We start from the raw sequence: 20876 nt of genomic DNA on the forward strand, positions 1-20876 counted from the left end.
TTGATGAAACAACAACTGGCAACTAAAAATCAATGTGGAACAAGAATAAAGTATTTAGTGACGACTACCTCACTAATGTTTTAAGTATTTGTGTCGCACAAGTGTTGTCTGGTGAATATTTGTGCTATAGCATTCGGCTATCCGTGCAGTCAGAGTTCACCAAATCAAATCTCTCTCTCGCAAAGCGTCTGGTCGACTCTACCCATGATCAGAAAGCTGGTCTGTATTTTTCTCAAAGAATTAACATTGCCATACAACGTGGTAATGCAGCCAGCCTTTTGGGCACGTTTCCCGACTTTGGCAGACATGATGATGTTTCTTTTTCACTTTATTTATGATTGTTTACTCACGCGTATTTATCGGGGTTGCCCGACTAGTTTCAGACCCAATCGGAGTCCTTAATCATGACCGGACGGGGCGAGGTCGCGAGTCAAAAAAAATTGAAAATTATGTATATCGTTTATTTTGTATTGATTTTAATAAACCTAATATCAATACAAAGTCTTTATTATTAATTAATAAGTATGTATTTGCCCATAAATCTCCCTTAGTTTGTTTACTTTTTGAAAGTACCAAAACAAATAATATAAAATAGACTTTACGAAGAGGTAGTATCTATCGAGCAAGCTCCCCGTATCGAAGTTAATCAGCAGAATCGTGCAGACGTTGCTTTTACTTATTACAAGTAAGCGCAAGCCGCCGCCGCGCGAAAATACTTTAATTATAACAAACCTTGAACTTGCAAGCCATTTGAAGTGAAGTGACCCAGTCACTCACACACTCACAGTCACAGTAAGAGACATAACATTATGTTTTTAAATTTCATTTTGAACTCGGATATAAAGTCTGATTCTAGGTTAAGTTATCCGTCGATTACGTGTGGCCAACAACTGCAGTGGGCACTCGCCTTTACGTGGAACAATGCAGACTCCTATGAGTATTCTGTTCAGTAAACTCACGCATGCGTTGTGAAATTAATATTCATGCATCAATAAAACGGAGAGATATCGGAGAAACTATGTTATTAATGTCAGTAGTTCTTTTTCATGTAAATGCCATTTTATTTTTAGAAACACCATACATACTTTATACACAGCAACATACGTGTGAAACGAGGGAACATTTTCAGTGAGTTAATCACATAACAACGGGCCGAGTTTGACATTTCTTCAACAAATTTGGGGTGGGAAATACATTCTATTACTTCTATTTCCACGGTTCATGAGATACAGCCTGATGACGGACAGGCGAATGAACAGCGAAGCCTCAGATAGGGCTCCCCGATTTTACCCTGTTTATCTACCCTTAAAATAAAAATCTATTTAATTTTAAATACAGTTTTTATTTTACAAAACTCTAACTAATATATTGACAAAGTAGTTTAATTATATGTAGGTACACTTAAATGCAAAAACAATCATTGATATAAGGCATCAAAAATGTTTTCGGCGTCCCTGCCAGCTGGGAGTGTGCAGATAAGGCACAAGATATTTATTTTTATATAAGCCAGTTAATATATTAGCTTATGCAAAAAAATTGTATTTCATGTTACAATAATTACTCTGTAAATAAGTAATCTATGAATCCGACTCTCACCAATATTCTTTCCCATCTATGCTTGTTGTACTGGAAATAGTCGCGAGCGGTGCCTGATTTTCAAGTGTGAGCAATATCTATGTTGTGACAATGCTTGCTTTGATTATTTTTTTAAAATAAATATTTTGACTGATAGTCCATTGAAATGTTACATTTTTTAGACCTTGCCTTGCGTTTTTAGAGGACTTTTTATGTGGGGTCGCCACTCCACGGGGGGGGGGGGTGAAATAATGATTTTACGATAATATATCTCCCAAACTATTTACCTATCTGACAATAAAACGACGACACTTTACGTAGCAAATTAAATTCTCTACAACTTTAACCGGCAACTTTTTGTCGTAGAACTATATCGACTAAAAAGAAATTCGAAGCGAAAATGTTCAGAAGTTCGAGATTTTCTTTTAGAAACGCAATAGGAGTGGGTTCACAAAAAATACTGTTTCCTAATTGAATTTATTTGTTTTCTCTTAAGTATCGATACAAACTTGTGCTGATTGCATGTATTAAATATAAGAACACATAGCTGACGTCAAACACCGCCGCTCAACGAAGTCTGCAGTCGCCGAACATGCTGAAGGTTCCAGCCATTATATTAGATTTGACCAACCACAAATCCTCGCTAAAGAATCCAAATTCCTACCTAGGATGTTTCGCGAGGCTATTGAGATTAAAAAACACCCTAATTTCAATAGAGAAGATGGCTGGAAGATATCACCTACTTGGGATCCAATAATAAATAAACTCAAGGCCAAACCCAAGAGCAGCGCTGCAAGACATCAAGACACAGTGAGCTCATACTGCGTAGGTCGGACCACAAATAATTAATTAAAATATGAAGGTAGAACGAGCAACATCTTCTGTCAAGACGAACGCCATCTCAGTCTGCCCGTGACCATGATACCTGCAAAGGTTTCGAAACGTCGGGAACTAAAATCTCAAATTAAACGGCGATAAAATCCGTAAAAGTAGTTTCATTTCAGAATCTTAAGTTTTAAAGTAACCTCATTCAGTCACCTGACTTATGAATTCCTCGGTACCTGCTCAGTTTCTATATACCTCGAATACTGGGCAATTGCAAACGTAACAGAAAAGTTCTGAACTTTTGGAAGGATTTGTGTTGGCTAGACTAATAACCGCCAAAACCCATAATGCGTCGGCAGGATGTGGAGAGTCTACCACAAGACTCGAACAATTTAGGCTACTTGACAAAATAAAACTCTTTAGTCCATCTGACAGATTTCCTAAAAATATTGGATAAGCATTATTTCTTAAGTATATCCCGTAAAAGAAAAAATAAGGGGATATATTATACCTAGTGAAATAGAATCTCGTATGGCCTCAGTTACCAGTACGCTTTTTACTAACAATTGATGTTACTAGCCCCCACTACCATACATTTCATAACCTGAAGCCCTTTTAATCTTCCTTACTTTTTAATGATAATAGGAATATAGGAATATATATATAACAGGAAAATTACATATTCAACATTATTTTAGAAAGATTTATACATATAGTCAACTACCCTTTTGTGACACCAATGATAGACAGGATTGGATATCGTCCAGGACTTGCTGGGCTGGGCCTCTGCAATTCTGTACTACTTTATCTCATACATATTTACAGCGTCAAAACTCGAACGCTAGTAAGTCGAATTCTTCGGGCAATTTGTTATCGAATCAATCACAGTCGATGATGCTACACACATAAGTCCATAGTCCCGAGCACAGCCCACTGTTACATCGCCGCAGTTTACCATGATCAGGTATGCGGGTCAGGCGTACGATTAATGCCTTCCTCCTTCCTCTTGACCCTACCTGACGGACACAAAAAGGAGAGTCAAAATCTTCATTATAATGTACGTGAAAAGTTTGTTGGCATACTCGGAAGCTATTCCTGTGTATGCCAACAAACTTTTGTATGACTGTCCACTAAACAACTCCACTAAAACTTATCGATACAATATGTGTCGATGTATGTTTAACATATCACTCTTCATACACAAAAAAGCAGAAAGAACGCGGGTGAGAACTCTGGCACAGATTACCAAATAGTAACAGAGCCGGAGGGCTCAGCTAAGCAGGCTAGTAGACGAGTTCTCTCGGGCGGTCACCCATCCAACTACTACACCCGAAGTTGCTATGTTCAGTGATCGGACGAGAACCGTTGTATTCAACGTGGCATGGACTGCGGCGCTACTGTGTTTCGAAATACATCGCAAATAGAAAAGTAATACATTTTGTTAGTGTTATTGAAGGTCAGATTACAGTACAATTCAAATAAATAGCACTTTTTATTATTAACGCTTGTAACACGCTAATCAAATGGTATTGTACCGAAACATGGCGACGCTAAACTTGCAGTAAGTGTGCTAGTAGACACTTGTTAATAGACGATGCAGATACTTGTGAATATCACAGATAGTAGGCAAAAGGAGAGAAATCAAGTGGTTACATTAATGTAAATAAGGTAGTGCTCATGACAAATTGAAATTAAAAGTATTCCACAGCTTCGCCAATTTGCCATTACAATAGCGCCCCGAACGAGCGTGTCACAAAGAAACATCATTGTACCTATCGACAGCGAGTGTTCTACCCCGTACTGAATTTGGAATTATTGTGTTGGCAAAATCTTTCAGAGAATACGAATAGTGTCATTTTAATCTAATTTCCATTCATCCATCAGCAATCGTAAATAACAGAATCGGGGCGCTGCTGCGCTGGTTAAGAACACAATTATTGACCGGTGTATTTAGAACGTTTACTAAGCCCTGCTGGTCTCGTCTCTAGACGTTTGTCAATGTTCTTGAGACTCAAAATTCAAAATCAAAAGTCATTTATTCAAATTAGGCTACTAAGGAGCACTTTTTAAAGATCAGATTAGGTACATCGGACAGCGCCCAGTTTCGCCCACCCTTCACGGCTTCCTATTTGCTTTTGCAACAAACTCCCCAGCAGCACGATGTCTTTCAGTCTACAATATTATACTATTTACGACTAAACAATAGATGTCTTATCACAGGCTGTATGATAAGAGGCGACTGCCAATTTTTATGGGCTTAAAAGTTTGTTGCCGATTTGAAGTGTGAGCTGCGTGAACAATATTGACTATGAATTCTTTTCGTGTCATCAAGTTGGCATAATTTCCACTCACTCGGGATTCGGAGCTAAACATTGACTCCGTTTCATCTGTGTGCGTACCGTCTGTTTCTCAAGAACGCAATGCTCCAGCTATATTAATTTCAATTGAGGCGAGTCGTCCGTCGCCGCTCTTTGAAACTGTAACGCATCTGTGACACACATATGAGATCTTCCCACAATTTGATGACATCTCATGCATACCAAGTTATTTATTATATTTTGGTAACAATACGCTATTTGGTATTTCACACATGTGTATAGTTCTTGTATTTGTAGACAACATTGATATAAAAAATAAGCCTTTTTATTTCAATGATTACTAATCTACAAGTGACAGTCAGGCCGCCCGCGCCCGCGCCAGGCCGCTATTAGTTTGTACTATTTTGAATTCCGCTGCGCACCGTAGCGGGCGGAGGCTCAGTGGCACGTGGCAAAGGACGTGATCACTAGTGTAATCAGGGAGGACCGCGGCGCAGGGGCATCGCCCTCGTCCCGCGGGAACACTGCCATCGCGCAATGGCGGCACCACGCGAACACATACGCTGATTATCTTTATGATGACGCAACTGATTACGACTTCATCTTGCACTACCACCTAACACAACAGGGATACTGTGACGACATTACTGACCGAACCTGATGACAAAAAGTTATACCTGATTGTAGCTCACTACTCAATAGCTACTAAGTACGTATATGTTGTGAACATGATGTGCTGAGCTGCCGATGTCTATTTGTATACAACAATTATGAATTTCATACACTATTTAGTTTGGACACAATTTAAATTACCTTCATAAAATACTTGTGTTTCGTACCTACTCGTGTGTATACAATTAACTATAGATTAATCTTATCTTTGCAATTGTTTCCGATACTTGATAATGAATAAAGTGTGCAGTTACGTATGTACTTGATTATGATAATAATGAGCATCAGCGATCCTTATCCTTGTCGCGATATTGTGATGATAAGGGCTACAGGCAGTCCTGGCCGGGCCGGCAGCTGCCAGCAGTGCGGGCAGTGCCAGTCGCCGGCGGCGTGAGCCCGCGCCACACGTGTCCCCGCGCTCCGAGCCGCTCACAGCCGCGCGCCTCGCATACCGCGCGCGCGCAACCAACCTTATCTGTTTACAAATGTTCTAGTGAAATGAATAATTGCTGCATACATTTTATTAATGATCCGTGCTAGTGATAATTCAATTTATTAACGACGCTTTTCTTTTGAAAGTAGGCCAACACTGTCGCTGATAAGAAATAGTAACCTAAACTAAGATAAAATATGACATTTACTTATTGCGTGACATGTAAACAGTGGCAGTCGAATACGCTCACAAAAGCAGAACCTAAGTTCTTAACTTCAAACAAACAATTTACCATTAAACATGGGTGACTAAACTCATGTTAAACCAATTAATATCTAATCAAGAAACTTAAACTGAACTGAGTTAACTTGAATTAGAATTTATATACATAATGTCTTGCTCATCGACCTTGTCGCACAACTACTTTATGCAAATGTAATAAGAACAACGATACCTAGTTCCAATAAACTTGAACGGTTTCGGCTATCGTTCCTCAACCGCTGCTGTTTGAGGTCTCCGCCTGAGCCGGTGGCTGAGCGAGCACCAGTGGTGTCCCGTGGCGCTCACCACCGCTGCGGGACAGGTGCGCCTCCTGCGTGGTGCGTAACACTGGCCCAGTTCCACACGGGTGGGTGCCACGACCTCGCGTCAGCCGCCGACGCAGGCTCTACACCGCGCCGCAAGACTCTTCTTAAGCACTAGAACCTTATTTTAAGTTATGTTGAAGGTTCACAGGAAAATTGAAATATTTATAATAGCCATGACGCTTAAATTTTCCTATTAGTTAATTTTCGAAACATAAACTATAATAAACTTATATCGGTATAGAAGTGCTATTTAAAGAGATGTTAATAGCCGTTATCTAGTCCTGTATGAATCAGCTGGTGCGACTCGTAGAGCTCTAAATAAACGTAAATGTCAGGCAGCCGGGAGTCGCCCGCAGCCGGGCCGCGGGCCGCGCTCACGCACGCGCCCTCCTTTATTGCCAGAACTCCATTTGTTCAGGTAATTAAGAAAGGGAAACAATTCAAACAATGCTATAGCAGACAATCTAAATCTTGGATACGGAAAATGATTGACCGAATTATTTCTTTCATTGGTTAATGCATTTTAACGATTTTTAAACAAAAAGACACTCCAGGTCTTATTTAGGTTTTTTTTTGTATTATTGACAAATGGAGTTTAGAGCAGTTTGCTGGAGTCTGCTTCTGCCGGCTGAGACAATATAGTCGTAAGAGCAAACAACTGTAGATAAACCTAAATAGCTACCTCTACGGTGTATTTAACTATACAGTATTTTTTATTTTATCTCGTACACAAAAAATGAAGGGGATAGGTACAGTGATCTAAATTCTCGTGTGACGTCTCTTACCATTATGCTGTTTACTAGCAAGTGACGTTTTTAAATCCTTTTTCCCTTCTTTACTTTTTCAGAATGTGATGATATAAAAACATACGTAACGTATCCAAAAATATCTTAGGGGGCCCAGGACCACAATTCTCCTATTTACAATGACAACTGAATGAATGGAAATTGGATTAAATTGGCAATATTCGTATTATTCTAAGAATTATATTCCAACAATTTTTTTTTAAATTGAGTACGGGGTGGAACACTCACGGTCAATACAATTAATTTTCAAATGCGTTGGCGAAATGCTTCACAGAATAGGGAAAGTTCCAAATTTAATCAAATTGTAAATAGCAGAATCGGCGCCCTGAGAGTCTTCAAACTAAACAAAACAAGCAGCCAAACATAAACGCACAAATGATTGCGATTCGCGAGTGGATCGGTCGCGTGCTGTCACTAGTGGGTGTAGCAAGTTCAACGTGCATGGCTGTCTGGTAAGGAGTCAGAGCCAGCTCAAGGTAAACCACGTGTACCTAAAAATAACCGAGGCACCAGCAGTGAATAAATAAACCGCAACTGTAGTGTGCAACAAAAGTGCACTTTGTAGAGTCTGTAGCGCGGCCACTCGGCCCTGCGTCGGCCGCTGCCCCTAGTGCATGCGTATGCTTTACAATTAATTTGGTAATACAACAACAGAAAAGTCTTCCAAGCAATTACGATTAAAAACGATAACTTGACGCAAGACACGCGACTACAAGAGTACGACTATATCATATATGCATATCTCTAACATACTATCCATGCAGTCTCTATACTCCCTTTTTGATATTGGCAATTTAAATACTCTATTCTGTCTGGTTAAACAAGTGATTGTATTATGTCGATGGCTAGTACGATAAGTGTCTAATAGCAACCACGTCTATAATAATTGACTTCATAGTGTGTGCGATTGTGAGATTACTTGTGATTCGTTTTGGGAGCGCGGGATATTATTTACCTACTCTTGGTCGGAATTCAGTGAGCTTGTTGTGACAGTGACAAAGTGCAAACAAGTAGTTACCATATGTGAACGACTGTAATGCTATGTAGTGGCAGTGAAAGTCAAAAGATGGCGTCGCGGTCGCCAACCATGGGCCATCGTAAGGTCACTTGGGTTGTGGAGATCGGAGACGTTCCAGCTTATGCTTATGCACCATATGAAAAGCATCTAAGTCACAGTAAATGTAAGTATTTTCAAAGCTTCCAAGAATTCATTTTAAAATGTAGGCTAAGTCATTTTCATTCCATAGCTGTTATTCCTCTACATAATTAGTAAGCCAATAATACTGTACATAATTAGTTTGTCAACAACAAAATGATAAAATTTATAGTATGCTAGTTTAAACATCCAAAACAACAATAATTATCATTTCCTGTGATAGAAACATGCAACAACACCATCTTTTAAGTAATAAGTATAAATACTACACACTTAGTCGAAACTAAAATACTAGATGGCGCTTCAAACTCGCAACTCACGAACGAATTATTTGATGTTGTTGATTATTGTTATAAATTATCTGATTTCACAATAATCGTCAAGTTAACTAAACAGGTATTTAAAAATCAATTAAAGTCAACTTTTTATTCCGAATATTGTAATATTCAATATGGCTACACTTTAGCTTGTTAGTGTGCGCGTCACACATACACAACTACAGTAATGTTTACGTACCTACGCTACTTAATCGTGCCGCGCCGTGTACACCCTCCCCCGCTTGTCATTGCACTCAACTCGCTCGCCTGTCATTTTCGTAGTTTCGGATACTTCAACTTTGCTGTGCGTCTTCGTAATGTTTTCTGCGCTTTATAGCGTTGTAACATTATCTTAAATTTTTGTGTATTCAACGTTGTGGGAATAGTGCTTAAATTTAAAGTGTATGGTGTCGAACTCAAGCGGTTTTGTCCATCACCGAGTTGTATATTCTTGTTTTGAAAAGTTTGAAACAAAGTTTCAACTCGGGAGTGGCGGTGTCTGTGTGTGTTGTCATGTCTCAGAAAAACTTTTTATCATCACATAAACTGGATTGAAAAGGCATCGTCGGTGACAGATAAGGCTCGGAGAAAATGGAGCCGAGTTACGTAGGTAAGTGTGCCGGGCGTGAGGCGTCTTGACCATAGCATACCTTGTAAAAGCGAGACCTTGAATAGTCTAATGTTGGAGTTGTATGGCGCTGGTGATGCAAGTGGAGCGCGGCGTGAGCAGCGGCAGGTGCCGCCGCCGCCGCCGCCGCCGCCGCTATCTTATCAAACTATGTAACTATGTGTGCTCAGCCATTTGATAAAGTTTCAACTCACTCTCTTCTCACATTACAGATTATCCGCTAAATTTTGTTTACCTTTATTTTTATTAAAATTGTTAAGCTAGTTGGCTGTTCCACCTATGCATGTAGGTACTACAGGAAGGTCCACAAACAGCTGATTCACTATTTCTCTTGATGAACAACGTAGAAGCAAATTGAACCTTAATAATGAAGTATTATTTCTGCAATATAGTAAATAGTTTGTTAACAGGCAAATGAGATACAAGATTTTTTTTCTTAAAATATTTTTTTGTTGGTATGTATTTTTATTTTATTTATTAATTATTAATAATGTTATGAACACACTAAATAGTAACATACACAACATTACAAAGTATGATGTACAAGGGTGCTGCTTATTTCTAAAGAAATCTCTACCAGCAGACCCGTGGCAGGAGAAGTGGTTGAATATTGGCAGTCAACAGTGTGCAACTTAATAAAGTTATTAATATATAACAATAGCATAAACCTTAATTGCAACATTAACCATAATACACATGTTACAAAACAATAATATCATATCTAGAGAAAAGCTAATTGTAAACTCTAGTCAGATTCTTATAATAGTTAATTTTATGTTGAACCACAACCACATGAGGAGCTCCTGGTAAAGACTGCTGTTGATGTCTGTGAGACTTGTGTGACATAACTTTCTATTAATACTTATTATGTAGACTTGGGATGACATAGAGGCCGTACTGATAACAAAACTATTTTAGTATTTGAATGAGTGATGATGTTACCAAGTTTTATGGTAAAATGATAATATATAAAAAGAAATGTGAGCAGTAACAGAATGATTTCATTATTTAAAATCTATTGCAGTTAATATCTATAATAAGCAATGCAATGTATTGATGTTAATTGCATATTGTAGTTATGTATGTATATTGTAATAAATCATTTTGTCAACAAGTATGTTCATGTGTTAGTGTGTGTGAGGTGTTGTGTGCAGAATCTGTCATGCACCAATTGTGTTGAAGAAAGCTGTATGAAATGTTAGCGGGATCATGTTGCAGCAGATCATGTTCTTCCTTATGGAACTGGTTCAGGTGATGATCAAGTTGTCATGTGAGCTCGCCTGTCCACAAATACACTTGCTTATTGATTTATGTCATATTACTTTTGCTAGTGTGTGTGAAAGTATGGATCATTCATGATAATATCTCATAGCATCATTTTAAATTATATTCTTCACTTAAAAGTATGGATTTGCTAAATAATGGTCTTATTACATAGAAATTTATTGACTATACACAAGAAACTAGTACCAATAAATAAATAAAATAAATGCAGACATCACACATTGTTCTGAACCAAAAGTAAATTTCTAAAGCACTTGTACTATGGAATTCAGATGTAACAATGAAGGTACCATAAACACCCAAACCCCAGATAATGTAGAAATGTAAATTTTTACATTGACCCGACCGGGGATCGATGCCGGGACCTCAGAGCTAGCGACACTTTGAAACCGGTGCGTACGCCACTCGACCACGGAGGTCGTCAAACACCAAACAACCAATATTATAATTCAAAGTTGGATATTATGTTTTTGTCTATAGCCTACATAAACTACCTATTTCATGCTGGTGGGCATAAAACTCAACATAAATGGGTATTGATGAATTGAGTACATAAACCACACTTACAGAGGGTTTACTCTTTACTGCTGATAATGCTAACACCTGAGTGGACGGAAGGTAAAAAAGACAGCTAACTCTGAGAATTACTGTGTGTGCGTAGTTGTAATAGTTGTCTTTTGGATTATATGCAATTTGGTAGGATCAATGAATAAAATGCACACAAACTTTAGTTCCGAACATGAAATAGGTTTAGTATTCGAAAAGATGTTGTCGTCACATTGTGATGTTTACCTGTCTGTATCGTTATGTAACACGCTTACGGACATGTCGGCCGAGGCTGCGACGCGGCTCTCACACTTGTTGCTGGGAAGTCGGCAACATGCTCTCAGACGACGCCGAATATGTCTGTGATACGTACGTATTACGCCCGACCAAATTTGTGCGGACGCGCCTCTCCACGAGGAATTTGGTCGAAGTCACGTCTCAATTACACGTCATTTGAGTACAAACTTACAACTATAAAAATTAACAGAGTCTTTCTGACCCACATTTCGATTCGATAAAACTTCGGTGACCTCCATCTATAAGAACTTGCATGTGTATTTTCAGCTCTATTTTCAAAAGACATATCCCTTAGTGGACTTTTCTAATTCTATTTGATCCCACATTCGAGTGTCAGAGACAACTGAGGCTTCTTTTTAAAATTAATCAGCTCAATACGACACGTTTTTTTAATGTGCTAAGTATGTCTATTTTATGACTTGTAAACTTAAGCTTAACCCTGCGTATGCGCATCTCTTAGTCTTGCACAATTGCCGCGGTGATGTCATGCCTCTAATTCATTGAGTGACTAACTATGCTAACGAATGAGAACTATGAGCGGCTGTTCAGCTTTCAGACGTTATCACGCACGATAGCCATAGCGCAAGAGACTCGCACGAGGTCAATGTAATAAGTCAATGATCCAATTTTATAACAGTTTCATTTTTTTAGTCTTTCTTGTGTCCGGAATGGAAATGTGAAGGTTAAGTTGACTTGGTTGGCTATTTGAGTTTCAACTATTTGACTAGTGTACTCCATTGATTGCAAGACTTCCAAGTAGCGTGGAGACCGTTTTGACGGTCTCAACACGCGACACTGGATCAACGAGTGACGTAGCGGCGAGGTCCGCGGCCGCTGCGCGACGACACATTTGTATGCTCAGCTTAATCGTGGCTCGTAACGTAATCGTTGCACTTCCGCCTGTCTACTGCACTTGTGGCGCTTACGTGCATACTAACTACGATCATAATATTGGTGGATGCTTCTGTCCGCTCGTAAGCTCTGTGTTACCGCCCTAGGTAGTTCGAATAAATAGTAAGATATATTCTTTTAGTTTTCTCAGGACCTTATAGGTTTTTCCACGAGAGAAAAAGCAATGCTCAATAATTTTACGGTTTAGATAGTTGATGATTAGCTTTGGGCCTACATGTAAATAAAGCACTCAATTAGCTAGTCCCGGCCGGGCCGCTCCTCGATATGATGTGCTGCAGCACGTGCGCCGGCGGTCTGCGGAACACGCACGCTCCGCTTAATGAAGAGAAATTAGTAGAAATAATTGCTACGCAGTGAAACATGGAATGTTTCGGCATCTGTGCGCACCATCGGGCATGTGCTCAGTTTTTATAGAATGTGAATATTTCGTTAATCTACTGAAACTGCTAACGGATTTGAAATTTGCCTAGCCGTTGAGACTTTCTATAGCTAGGTACTGTATTCCAGAGAGTCCAAGAAAGCACGTGTGGTTACCGGAGTAACATTTGTTTTCTTTAGTAAACTTTCCTCACGTAACTGTTACCACTGACATAGGTGCGGTCCGCCCACACGTGAGCAGACGCACGCAGCGCCTGACGCCGGGTGCCCGACGCATCTCACAGTCCAAATCTTGTTAGATTTTTTGTCTGACCTAGTTGGTTGTATTCTAAAATGTTGCCCTTACTAACCTTTGCATGCGAATATAAATAATTATATTTGTATTCTTCGCAGTTTGTTTTTGGCAATTAATGTCAATTGAACTTCTCATTGGAACGTTCGTTCTTGCTCAGTTCGCTGGATTTAAATTTAATTTAAGTGTGAAAAATTAAATAGTGTTGTTATTTGCCATTGAAGTAGTTCATCATGTAGCCCCTTTAGAGAATGTTATACAATCTGGTCCTTTTAAAAGTTTAGTTCACAATTTAAGTCACACGTACATGAACACTATAAACAGTCAAACTATGACTAGTAGGCACCTGCATACTACTAACGGTTTTTTAGGCACACATACACGTTACAATTTGAAGGGGTAAAATATAAATAAACAAAGTCAAAGTCTGTTGTGACGTCTTGCCCCTGCCGTTCGTCCTCCCCACTAATGAAGGGATACGTATTCACTAAATGTATTCTGTCGAGTGTTGATCAGTGTGAAGGGCTATTCCTAGGAAATAGGCGCTCGCTATTTCTCAAGCCAAGGTTTGATTCCGCACCAGTCGAGTAGTGGTTGGTGACGTATTGACCCATCTGTGGTAGCCCACAGGTGGGTCAAAGGTATGGTCTGAGAAATGGTATACGTATATTCCGAATATTCCGATATATAGCTACTTGAATAATAAGAGGTGTCAGATATGTGAGACTCAAAGAAAATAATAATCTGTTGAACGATCTAGGCGTTGATTGTGCTTCACAATCATACGCTGTGTTAAAATTTCGAAAGGTCAACTGTTACGGAAGATATTCGTGGTTTTTCGGATATTTTTACTGAAACCGCAAGATTGCATCTCCGCCTTAGATTTGTTCTAAGTCTATATTTACTCTATCCAAAATTATTAGTAATTATAAGTAAATTAGGCATTCTCCCATCGGAGTCGACCAATACTCGCAAAACATTGTTACGTAGTCAGCTGATATAAAAACAGAAAGCAGTAACTGTGTCGCGGCTGGAGGTCATTGTAGTTAATCTTACCTCACTACACTTGTGCTTTCATTGAGCGGAGTCTTTAGCAGGCAGGCGCTACACAGACTGCGCGGCTGCCGCTTACCGATGGCATGACTGTTGTAGATATAGATCTGACGAAATTATATTTGTACTTTACTCTCAATAATTTCGTGAATAATTAGGACATCGTAAGTCCATTTATTCTAGGAAAGAAAAGGATTTAATAATTGACACGCCAAGAGAAAGAAAACGAATAAGGTACTTACATATGTTGGGCTGTAAACATGGCACAAGACGAAAGGCAAATAGTAATTTATGTAGGAGCGAGCATATTAGTATTTAAATGTGCCTATTCAAATGTTAAGAAAGAGATTTGCGTATCGGGTGCGACGCGAAGTCTCGAAGGTCATCGCGTAGCGGCATATTATAAGTACACAAACAAAGCGATAATAATGCTCGCTGGAGCGAGGATAACGGGATCCCGGCGACCCGGTACAGCAGTGTGTCGCGGCGGCGGGCTCGGGAGCCACGCGCTGTGCATGTGGTGAGGGCGCGCCATGCTCACGCTGCTCAAGGCGTGCGAGGCGCTGCTGAGCGCCGCCCCCGCGCCGCCCCGTACGTACTGCGCGCCCGGGCTCGGGACCCGCGGTGCTAATTTGGAAACATTGTTAAAATTCCTGTTTACTTGTTTCAGATGAACGGGAAGATGTCCAGAAAAAAACATTTACCAAATGGATAAACTCCCAACTAGTCAAGGTAAAAAAAGGACCTACTTTTGTTTACAAAATTAGGAAATACAAGCGTTTATAATAATTAATAGACGGTGGACTAATGTTCGTTGTTCATATTCTCTTAAGGTGTGTACAGACCGGCGATACAGGGCGTAACATAGTATGTTACTTTGTCTTTGTATATGGTCAAGTTTTACTGCTGCACACACATATTGCGCCATCATTTAGCTAGGAATGTAGTACACCCTTACCGTAAATTAACTGGCACATTATTTAGTAACTCGTGCACTGTAAATCATATTTTTTTAAACATTGAACATATACATATAGAGACAAGCATATAACCACAAAGTCAAATAGGCACAGGTCCACGCCCGTACAGCCGTGTGGCGATGCTACAGGCGTAGTTGATTGAATAACAATTCGTAATTAATCTGTAGGTCTCCGATCGTGATCGACTAAATTGTTTGTTGTGTGTAACAAGCGTCGCCGCGCCCGGCCGGCGTACTTGTCGGTAACATACTCATTAAACATCAATGAAGTAATAAACTCAATGGCCGGCCCGAAGCTCACGCATCTGAAGTTATCATCTGAGCTGATGTAATGAGTCAGTGGCTTATCTCTATTATTAGCCCTAGAATTGGCAAGGTAGTTAAATCGATCGGAAGCTAAACAGATAGGGCGATAGCATTCAGTTGCGTGTGTGCATTTTCATACTAATTTGGAAAATACGACACAAATTACATTAATGTATCTAGATAGGGACGCGTGCAACATTTTAATAATATATGTGGATGCAATAATTAAGGTCAATCAGGTCGTCGCGAGCTGTGAGCATGGACTTGCAAGTGAACCTAGTAGTCTGTCATAGTCCTAGCTAGACCTAAACATAGATCTAGTGCGTAGAATGCAATGCTAAATCGAAATGTTAATGGTCAGAGAGAATAGCAGAAAGGTTTGGTCGTGCATCATCTGTAGGTAGTGCGACTTGTGGGGTTGCTGTACGAGTGTGTGTTGCAGAACGACAAGCCGCTTGTGGAGGACCTGTTCCTGGACCTGCGGGACGGAGAGGTCCTGCTGTCGCTGCTGGAGATCCTCACCGCGCAGCAGTATGTGAGTAGTATTTGAATTTTATTGAATTATGAACTAAGGTTCTCCAGTCTCTAATTACGGTATACTCAGATGACAGTTTATTCATGCATTTCCTTTTATGTTAGTACTTTCACTTTTTCTTGGATTTGAGTCCACTGAATTAGATGTCACTGCTTCTTGACACTTTTACGTGTGGATACTTTGTCTGTAGTAGTACCTACAAGAGATTTTTATTTGAGTAACGGTTACGGTGCAAAATATAGATTAGGTTGAGTTTTCTTGTTAATGAGTGAATTGTAATATGACAGAAACGAGAGCGAGGGCGCATGCGCGTCCACCACATCAACAACGTGAACACGGCGCTGCAGGTGCTGGACAGCAACGGCGTGAAGCTGGTCAACATCAGCAGCAACGACATCGTAGACGCCAACCCCAAGCTCACGCTAGGTAACGACCGCGCCGGCCGACGTGCCTGACTCGCGGAGCACTCGCCACTCATGACTCATGACCCGTCCGCTTGCAGGTCTGGTGTGGAGCATCATCCTGCACTGGCAGGTGCACTACCACCTCAAGGAGCTCATGTCGGACCTACAGCAGACCAACTTGGAGAAGACGCTGCTAGCGTGGTGCCGCACGCACACGCAGGTAGCACTTTCTCTTTCATTGATTTTGATTTGACATGTGTCGGTTTTGGACTGTCAGAAGTCCAATCAAACAAGACTATAATTGTTTTAGACCTTTGTTATTGTATTTGTCAAACTTTATTAGTGTAATGTAACTCCAATAACTCGCTTGCTCGATTACCGCGCATATAAGAAGTCGCATTACCATAATATGTGCAGAACTACACCGGCGTGAACGTGAAGAACTTCTCGACGTCGTGGTCGGACGGGCTCGCGTTCAACGCGCTGCTGCACCGCTGGCGGCCGCAGCTGTTCGACTACGCGGCGGTGCTGGCGCGCTCGCCCGCCGCGCGCCTCGACCACGCCTTCGCGCTGGCGCACGCGCATCTCAACATCGACCGCCTGCTCGACCCCGAGGGTACGCCTGCCACTCCACACCTCCTCACCTCCTCACCTCCTCACCGTATCGATATATCTATATACTCGCTACTTATTAACTTTATTTTGCGAATAATATTCTTATATCTATATTTTATAATCCTAGACGTAAACACGCCGAACCCTGATAAGAAGTCGATAATGATGTACGTGATGTGCTTGTTCCAATCTCTGCCGCATTCAAGTGAGGACGTAGCCGACTTAGAGAGCATTCACTCCGAGCCCAGCACCCCGGTAGCCACGCAACCTCCCGAGGTAACCTGCCATTGTATGTCATTAGAGTAGACTGAGACATGTTAGCGAGGCCGCTGTGACCGTAGTGTCGTGTGTCGCAGAGCGCGGGGGGCGGCGGCGGGGCCAGCCGGCCGCTGTCGGCGGCCACCACGGGCTCGGTGGAGCTGGGCGGCTACTACGCGGCCTTCGAGGAGGTGCTGGCGTGGCTGCTGGAGGCCGAGGAGCGGCTGGCGGAGGCGCGCGCGCCCTCGGGGGACGACCTCGCGCCGCTCAAGGACCACTTCCACGCGCACGAGGTAGCCGCGCTTTATGAAGAGACGAGAGGCTGCGGTATAGTTATGTATCGGCGTGTGTACTTTAACTTTTACTTTTGCTTCGGATGTCGTAGAAATTCCTGCTGGAGCTGTCGGAGCACCAGATGCGCGTGGGCGCCGTGCTGGAGGAGGGCGCGCGCCTGGTGCTGGAGGCGGGGCTGTCGCGCGAGGAGACCGCCGAGGTGCGGCTGCAGCTGCGCCTGCTCAACCAGCGCTGGGAGCAGCTGCGGCGCCGCGCCATGGACACGCAGGCGCACGTGCACCAGGCGCTCATGCGCGCGCAGCAACACCATCTGCTGCAGTTCCGGTGAGTGGCGCCCGACACGCGCAGCTCGGGGCGGAATAAACAGGTTAATGTGTCCATTCATGTGCTAGACAATGGCTGACCAAGACAGAAGACCGCATCTCGCACATGGGCTCGGTACGAGGTGGCGCGGCGGGCGTGGCCGCGCAGCTGGCCGCCGTGACCGCGCTGCACGAGGACCTGGCGCGCCAGCAGCCGCTCGTGGACGCGCTCGCCGACTGCGTCATCGTAGTGGACGACGATGCGCACGATAACAGTACGTAACGCTGCCAGATACCTAATAGTCGATAGGTAATAATAGTCCTCTCCCTTGTTTATCAGAGTATCAATTACGATTCGTTTAATTTATAATCGCAGGTGTAACGGAGATCGAAGACCAACTGACGGCGCTGAGCGAACGGTGGTCACACACGTGCAGCTGGACCATGCAGCAGCTGGCGCGCCTGCGCGAGCTGCAGGAGCGCTGGGCGGCGCTGGAGGCCGAGCACGCGGGGCTGGCGCGCGCGCTGGACGCGCACGAGGCCGAGCTCAAGCAGCTGGAGGCCGAGCCCGTCAGCTGCGTGGGCGGCGTGGCGGCGCGCGTGGCGGCGCTGCGGCGCCTGCGGGCCGCGCTGCGGGCCGCCGCGGGCCCCGCGCAGGCGCTGCTGGCCGCCGCGCAGGCGCTGCCGGGCGCCGCCGCGCTGCTGGAGCGGGCCGACGCGCTGGCCGACCGCCTGGCCGCGCTGCACGACATCCTGGCCGTGCAGGACCAGCGGGTACGCGCCGCCCGCCGCCCGCACCCGCCCGCCAGCCTGCCAGCTGTCATCTCATGTCGTACCTTGTGTGCTCCTAGATAAAAGAGCTCGGGTTCGACATCGACCTCGAGGTCGAGGAGGAGGTCAAGCAGCCGCCGGCTGCCAGCGTCACGAGCGGCGAGGAGCAGAGTGGCGAGGCCGGCGCGGCCAAGAAGCCGCGACTGAGCGGCGACGAGGGCGCGGCCTTCCAGCTGGGGTACGAGGCCTTCCGCGCCTGGGCAGACCGCGCCGACGCTGCACTTGCACACGTCAGTACCAAGCGCACCTAATACTGGTGTTACTCTATTGCCAAGTCTTGAAATGTCATTGAATGACTTTACATTTTATGTTAATATTTTTAGTGTAAGGGCGAATTGGAGAATAAAAATGGCAAGAAGAAAGAAATACCTTCAATTCTGGAACAAGTTGAGAAAGAAATAGAGACTCAGCGCGCTGACTTCGCTAACGTAGAGGAAATACAGCGCAGACTGGCAGCGGAGACCGGACTCGAAGGTCAGTAATTATAAAATCTTATTTCCAGCTCATCACATACTGACACTATTGTTTTGTTATTGCAGAGGAAGCCAAGCGGCACGCTGAAAGCATTGAAGAACTTAAAAGACGATGGGAAAATATTCAACGCTCACTATTAGACATCCGAAATACCATGAATCTACTCGAGGATAAGGAGAACTACTACAAAAATGTGGAGGCTCTACAGAGAGAGCTAGACGAGGTGCACGCGTGGAAGGACAAGATGCTGGCGGAGAAGCCCAGCAACAACCAGCTCATACACCTGCGCAACAAGATACGGCTCGTCAAGCAGCTCGAGATGAAGCTCAAAGAGCTGAACGCGCAGTCCATCATCCTGCTCACGAAGCAAATACCGAAATCACATAAGGACGACATCGAGACCGACTCGAAACGAATCAACGACGCTTACGAACAGTTGCTGCTGTTCCTGACGACCCGCGAGGTAGAGATCAAACTGGCCGTCAGCAAGAAGCCGCCCAAGCAGGCCGAGGACGAGTTCAAAGGTCTGCAGAACAGGATCCAGGCGATGGAGGCCCAGATCATTACAGAACACGCGATGATTTCCACCCCAGAGGCCATGGCAGCGAAGATAGAGCAACTGACCAAGTTACGACGAGAATTTGACGAACTGCAGTCCACGTACGACAGGGTGGTACAGGACCGCAGAGACAACTACGAGAAGGGTAGCGTGCAGGAGCTCAACTTCAGGAGCAGCCTCGAGAACTTGGTGACCAAGTTTGGCGACACCAAGACCATCCTGGAACAGAAGATCAGCAAACTGGAAAAGGGTACGTGCCCGATTGTTGCATTGCTTTTTAATAAATAGTCGTGTATCGTGTTTGTAATAAGTTAACGTGTGATGGTGTTCCAGGCGGCGCCCTGCTGGCGCAGCTGCGCGAGGCCTCGGAGCAGCTGCGCGCCTGGCTGCACGCGCACCAGCTGCTGCTGCGCGACGCCCAGGCCGCGCCGCTCGGGGACCAGGACCCGCTCGAGCGCCTGCTCGACGCCAGCAACGTTAGTGTGCACTGCCTTACTTGTCGCTTTCCCTTATGTTAATGTAATGCTGTTGCTGTTTGTTGGAGAAAACATTCTAATTGCATACATTATTTTTTAATCTTAGAAATTTGAAGAAGAGAAGCCGACGTACAAAACGAAATTAGAATTAATAGAGAGCACCAAAGAGTCTATTCTGGAAGACTGCGAGGAAACAGTCGCGAAAACCGTTCAGAACGATGCGAAGGAGTTAAAGAAACTGTTCGAGGAGGTGACGGAGGAGGGCTTCAAGACGAACGAGCGACTGCGGCGCGCGCTGGAGCGGACCGAGGCCGTGTTCCGGCAGGTGGCCGAGCTGGAGGCCTGGCTCGCACACATCGAGCTGCAGATGCCGCAGGAGCACGAGTGCAACATCACCGACTCCGCCGAGCTCTACCAGATGAAGACGCGCTTCCAGGCGCTCAAGGACAAGTGCGACGACCACACGGAGCAGTTCCGCAACCTCAACGAGGCCGGTGAGTACCCGCGCGAGGCCCGCAGCCCCCCCTGCCGGCCCGCGCTACAGCCTCCCTGTTGCAGGCAACGACCTGCTGCTGGCGGCGGCGGCGCGGCCCGCCGGCCTGGCGCGCGCCCTCACCCGCCTCAACGCGCGCTGGACCAGCGTCACGCACGGCGTCTACGAGCGATACAAGTGAGTGCACCCGCTTCTCACCGTGGCGGAGGTAAGTGGCGCCTTCTGACGTGAGTGTGCGTGTGTGTGCAGGGTGCTGTGCGAGGCGTGGCTG

General features: G+C 43.9%; 1 protein-coding gene across 1 annotated transcript; it reads left to right on the forward strand.

The window, feature by feature from the left end:
* Positions 1-7528: 7528 nt before the first annotated feature.
* Positions 7529-20873, forward strand: LOC113506467 (dystrophin-like; the record flags this gene model as incomplete). The annotated part of the gene is made up of 18 exons (XM_026889315.1): positions 7529-8397; positions 14750-14811; positions 15807-15899; positions 16187-16325; positions 16402-16523; positions 16721-16919; positions 17046-17194; positions 17275-17469; positions 17562-17794; positions 17863-18047; positions 18149-18546; positions 18624-18833; positions 18927-19077; positions 19143-19886; positions 19970-20112; positions 20219-20606; positions 20671-20782; positions 20855-20873. Coding segments are annotated over exons 1-18 (3687 nt in total), but the record flags the coding sequence as incomplete, so codon positions are not given.
* Positions 20874-20876: the final 3 nt, after the last annotated feature.

Source organism: Trichoplusia ni, assembly GCF_003590095.1.
Source record: "Trichoplusia ni isolate ovarian cell line Hi5 chromosome 16 unlocalized genomic scaffold, tn1 tig00004214_group15, whole genome shotgun sequence".
NCBI lineage: Eukaryota > Metazoa > Arthropoda > Insecta > Lepidoptera > Noctuidae > Trichoplusia > Trichoplusia ni.